Consider the following 6,000-nt stretch of genomic DNA (forward strand, 5'->3'; position numbering starts at 1 on the left):
ATCACAATATGAAAATGATGCACCAGGTTGTGAAATATTATTTTCCCCGTTAATATTTACTTATCTTACATGTACCCTAAAGCCCCCCCTCTCTCTCTCAATTAAAGATATGTAAATATGAGTCAGATTTGAATCATTTTTTAACAATTTGACGTAATAAAGAGTTAATTAGAAACATTTTCCTCATGTTGCAGCCAGTCTTTTCAGCAGAACAAGGAACAGAAACGCCATCTAATGACATCAACACAACATAAAATAAGAAATATAATACAACCAAATTACAAATACAATCTGTAGTAACAACACGTGGATGAGATGAGACAATATTTAACAACTTCATAATACATCTTCGGTCTTTCTCTCTCTCTCTCTCTTTCTCTTTCACACTCACACACACGCACACATAATTTAATTATGAATCACCCGAACACAAAATATGGACGGTAATGAGAGATGGAGCATGCAATTCAATGGATCAGGGACGTGAATGAGTCAATGGTGAGAGGAGGATGGAGGTGACATACTACAGTTGACACACACACACACACACACACACACACCTGACTGTATCACAGCTGTCATAGTGGCATTAACGGACCTTCTGCTTGTCTTGTTTTCAGTCTGTCGGTCACTATAGTCTGTTTCTGCGTGTTTTTTTATTTTTTTATTTAATGATTTATTTCCCGCCTGTGTTTTCTTCACATCTAACGGAGTAAACAGACGCGACCTCGGCGGCTCGTTTGACTCATCTGCACCTCGGTTATGGACAGAAAATGAAAAATCAGGGTGTGTGTCTGTAGGTTTTAATATAAAATATTGAAGAAATGTGAATATGGAAAGCGAGGGTGCTTTTAGTGAAGAAAAGTGGCCGTGAAAGGACTCTAATGCTAGTTTCTACAAATCAGAAGTCCATTTATTGTGATGGGAAGCATCACTGATCTAACTACTCCTTTTTTATCATTGTTGTGGTTTTTCAGTCCGTAATTCGCCTCAAATATGTTGAAAATCTTTAACTTTTGCAACAGATTTCAATGCAATTTATGTATGTTTATGCAATTAGCGAATTACCAAATAGGCTATTTCATTCAGTTTGACGGCGTTAACAGTCAAATTGTGTAACTTTTAGAAAGAAAAAAAGAAACTATTACAGCTTGTTTGAATGTGAGAATTGCTATTTTACAACAATATAAGTTTAGAACAGACTTGAACACCTGAATTGAAAAATCATTATTACTTTCATATAAGTTAATTTATTTAGATATATTAATAGATATCATTTATTATATTCACATCATTTGTTCTGTTTTTAACACTGGATGGTGATTGTGTTGAAATCTAAAGGGCATACTCTATTATATATATGTATATATATATATATATATATATATATATATATATATATACACGATACAGAATTACAGACACAAAATAAAACGTAGACGAGGCGTGAGAAGCAAAGAAGAAGAAGCGGGTGCATGCCTTTCTTTTCTAATTCATAAAAATGGGTCACACTAGCATGCACCAAATGTATAAAACTTACAACATGTGCAAGTGTGCATCAAGCTGTTGTGTTCTGTCTGTGCACAAATGGCGATTTCATGTATAAAAGGGTTTTTTTTATGATGCATTCATATACGTACAAGTGATTGTGTGTGCATGTCTTTGTGCCTGCAGCGATGCATGTGTGAAAGGGGAAGAGAAAGCCACAGTGCAGCCATGTGTCTGTGTATTCTGCTCGGGGAAATAGGTTAGGACGGTCTGAGCCGTGAGAGAAACCTACATCAGGCTGCAAAGTGCCTCTAAGTGTTTAAATGCAGGGTCCAGCAAGGTGAACTATTTTAAATGCTACACTCGTAGCACAGGTCACTGTGTGGCTGCTGAGGAAATGGATTCATGGCAGCTTTCACTTCTTTTAAAGCTGAAAAAAATATTTGTCATCTTTTGAGCCCTAGTTGTTCTTTTAATACACAGATATTCAAAATGGAGGTTTCATTAGAAGGAAAAGAGTCATTTCTGAGTCAAGATTGGGGTTTTTTTTTGGTGAGAAAGTTACGTGCATTGCAATTGTCAGCATAACAATAAAAGGATTTGTGTGTGTGTGTGTGTGTGTGTACTCTACATTTGTGATTATGCATGCATGTTTACACAGAGGTGACACAGAGGCAGAGGGAAATGTGCAAATATAGTGTCAGAAACTTGGCGCCTACTTCTCAAAGAAGCTTAGAATTAATCTACAAGGGAAATGATGGAATATAATTTCTCCCTGTGAAGTTAATACCCTTTCATATGGGAAAGGGAGAGGAGGGGGGGGGGTAATGGGTGAGAGATGGAGTGAAATTAGAAACTGTCAGGGGAGGAGGAGGGACAGAGAGAGGGGAGAGCTGCTAAACAGGATGGATAGAAGAAGTAAGAAGTGGGGGAAGAATTACAGCATCATCCAGCTGAGGAGCTGCAGGAGGAGAGGAGAGATAATGGACTGAGGCTCCTTCCTTGCAGCCAACATTGCACATTGCTTAGCACAGAGTGTCAGCAAGTACAAAGACCCAAATAATCTCTGGTTGAGAAGTACACGCTGGTGAAACTCTGTGAGTTTAACACTGAGGTCACGATTACACTATAGAGCTAATTTGCAAAGGCTAATGTTTGTCGTGGACGGAGGCAGTGAATGTGGAGACGAGGAGGGGAAAGGTTTTCCTTTTTATTCTCTCATTACATCTCGTTAGCTTCTGCTCCAAATCTCAAAACCTGTATGCTTCAACACGATCTCCAACCTAAACGACAGAATAGACCGTTGTCAAAATGACCAATATGATCGTTTCGTACACAAACACACACGTACGGCTCGCGGTTGTAAAAAAGGCTGCAGTCTCTGTGAATTTGGGCTACAAAACCACTGACCTAGTAAATAAATTAATGCCGGAAACAAATGTAAAAATCAGCAAAAACTGTAATTAAGACTGAGTAGTGCCTTTATTTTTAGGGTGATTGTGTCCTTGTGACATTATGGTATTTCTCCATTCATTTTACATGAAAAAACTGTGTTTTCTACAGTCTAAAAGTTTTGAATTATTCCCTGATTTACGGTAATTACAAGCATCTTCTACGGTGATATTACATTTTTAATTTTACGCCCTATTTCTGATGCAACTTGACAGTGTTTTACTGTAATTTTTACAAACATTTTTTACAGTGCTGAGTGTGACATCCGCCACTTAAACTCTGCATCGCTGTCAATCATTACTGCTACGTCAGCAAGATGGCCGTGGATGAGAGTCTAAAATGTAAATTAGTCTTATTTTGCTGTCTGTACAAACATATTGTTGTTTTTAAGGGGAGACCAGTCTGTATTTTTTTACAGATCCGTCTCTGCAAAGGTGAAATGATCCCGGAGCAGCAGGACCTGCCACTGTGATTGTCTTTATAAAGTGCCCTGAATGCATCATTCAGAGACAGAAAGAAAGAGTTTATTAATGTGTGCACATGCCTTCTTCTTTCCCTTTCTACACTGAGGTCTGTGCTGACCCACTTCCATGATACAGATGACTGTGGAAGTTCTAGTGCACCTTGTTCTGCTCTCTAAATGTGATGTGTTCCTGATCTGTCCCCCGCTGACCTTCATATCACACCAATATAACCTCATCACTGATACATCAGAAGCCTGAAGGGCCAGACTCAACACTCTCCATTAATTCTCTCTGGCACATTGAACGCAGCACGAGACCGAAAGCTGCTGAGCCCAAGAGATGAATTCTTTATGCTATGCTGATTTTAGCTCATTTATGTACAGAAATTACTCCCAAACCGCTCAATTTTCTGGAAACATATTGATCCCAACCTCATTCTTGGCTTTTTCTTCACTTGAAAAATCTTCATGCCTGCACCAATAAATTGCTAAATAAATCATAGCTATGCCCTTTTTGTCAGTGGTGCACACATGCTCAGTATGCATGAGAAAAACACAAGTAACGTGAGCTCACATGAGCCCACCACAGGTTTATATTATATTCTGCTGTGTGTGCATGTGAGGTGAACCAAGCGTGCAAGTGTTTACGATAGAGATGAATCTACATCAGCAGCTTAAAGAGTTCCTGCAAATTAAAGAGCTACTGCCAGAAAACAGAGTCTGATGAGGATTTGAGGCCGATATTAAAAGCTTGCCGTTGCCACTGTCAAGAACTGGATTAACAAATACTTTGATCTTGAACACATGCACGCACACAAACACACAAACACACAAACACACGACACCCCAGCACAAGCACAAGCACAACAACCATCTGATGTGGAATTCAAGGTTTTTCCGTTTGAGTTGCATGCTCCCTCTCTGCACAGCAGTATTTTCTTCATAGTGACTATCAGATTTACAGTGTACAATAATGTGTTTCAGATCTGTTAGTTACAGAAAATCACAATTCTCAGATGTTTAAGCAGGGATTTTTCTTAAAAACCCATTTAGTAGTATAAAATGCGTTTCTAAATTCTTTTCACAAAAGAACATGTACAAAATGACATGACTTGATAAAAAATAAGTAATCCCAGATCAGCAGTTGGCTGTGATTGGTCTTTTTTTTGTCACTGCTTGGTGGCTAACAGAAGTTGCAAGCCAATTTTTTTTTTTGTTCACAGAATAAAAACAGACGGGAGCTCACAGAACCAGCCATCAGTCTCACTTTTTAGATCAGATACTGCACAAATTTCTGACTGACAGATCTCTAGGAGTCAGTGATAGCATCACTCATTATGGAACAAAGACGTACGGGTCAGCATATGTGGGAATGTGACAGAAATGTGACAAAAATGAGGAGTTGCCCTTGAAAATCTATTAACACTGGATAAGAATTGTAACATCGGAGGATCCTAACATGAGCCTGTTATTCTTGGAATCCCAGAGCAGCACTGCGAGAGGTCAAAGGTCAACGCCCCCACCCCCTTCTGAGACCTAAAGATGTCGGGATGTTGTGGTTTTCTTCGTGTTTCTAGCGACTCTAAGATGTAGTCGGCCTATGCTCAGTCACAGATTTGTCCTTTTCCTGAGAACATAGAGGCAATGTGTTATAGATTTAGTGTCACTAGATGTTTGTGTGTGAGTTTGTTTGTATTCAAGTCTTACCCGGCGTCGGCTGAGGCTGCCCGGGCTGGTCGGGGAGGGGCTGGGAGATTTTCCCGAATGAGGAGTGGACAGCTGACTGGCCGGCGTCCCGTTCACTGGAGGGAGGAAAAAAAAAATGGGAGCAGGGTGCATGAGATGGGTGAGAAATCCCTTTCAATGCATGGTTTCTAGAGCAGTTTTATTTCTGAGTGTCTAGCAGGCGGCCCACACCTCCACCCTCAGCATCTCTCCATTCACATGGATGAGGAGCGGAGGAGGAGGAGGACAAGAGGGGGAGGAAGAGAGAAAGGAAAAGAGCACTGAAGTCCACACTGCTCTTTTCTCTTTCTGCCAAAACACAAATCCTGTTGCTCCAGATTCTCCCGGAAATGAGACAATCGTACCTGAATCTTCGAATAATGAATAATTACAGCGTGTTTCAGGCTCCGAGTCAACACACAAACACACAAACACCATGCAGGCTGTCCTCATTTTCAACCAGATCCTCTATTCGCTGCACTTGTGACCTCGGCTCGGTCTACTTTTCCAGCTGCAGCACAGCCGGCGGCATCACCTCATTAAACAGGAACATTACATTAATCAACGCTGCGCCTGGATCCTGTGTGGTCAAGCAAGAGCCCGACTCAAAAAAGCCTCATTAACCTGCACACAACCAAACATGAGCATGTTGTTTTTTGTTACTGTCTCCTGGCAACATGACATCTCTTCACCTCAAGTCAACTCAAGGTTTTACTCTAATTGGCGTCTATGAAACTGTCCAACTGGAGCTATTTGTTGTTGTTCTTTGACTGGAGAGAAGCTGCAGGATCCATCAGGATCCATCAGGAGCTCAGGAAATCACCTGGATGATCTGGATGATTGAACTTCAACTATGTGACTTCTAGGGGTTG

The 6,000-nt window shown here is 40.4% G+C and overlaps 1 protein-coding gene across 3 annotated transcripts in view; it reads right to left on the reverse strand.

The window, feature by feature from the left end:
* The window catches only part of dclk1a (doublecortin-like kinase 1a), a 95,082-nt gene that overhangs the window by 33,828 nt on the left and 55,254 nt on the right, over nt 1–6,000 (reverse strand). For all 3 annotated transcript variants that reach the window (XM_059351434.1, XM_059351432.1, XM_059351433.1), the window contains one exon: nt 5,111–5,205. In XM_059351434.1, coding sequence (XP_059207417.1) covers nt 5,111–5,205 — 95 coding nt within the window. The remainder of the gene's footprint in view (nt 1–5,110; nt 5,206–6,000) is intronic.

This window comes from Centropristis striata, chromosome 15, assembly GCF_030273125.1.
Source record: "Centropristis striata isolate RG_2023a ecotype Rhode Island chromosome 15, C.striata_1.0, whole genome shotgun sequence".
Classification (NCBI taxonomy): domain Eukaryota; kingdom Metazoa; phylum Chordata; class Actinopteri; order Perciformes; family Serranidae; genus Centropristis; species Centropristis striata.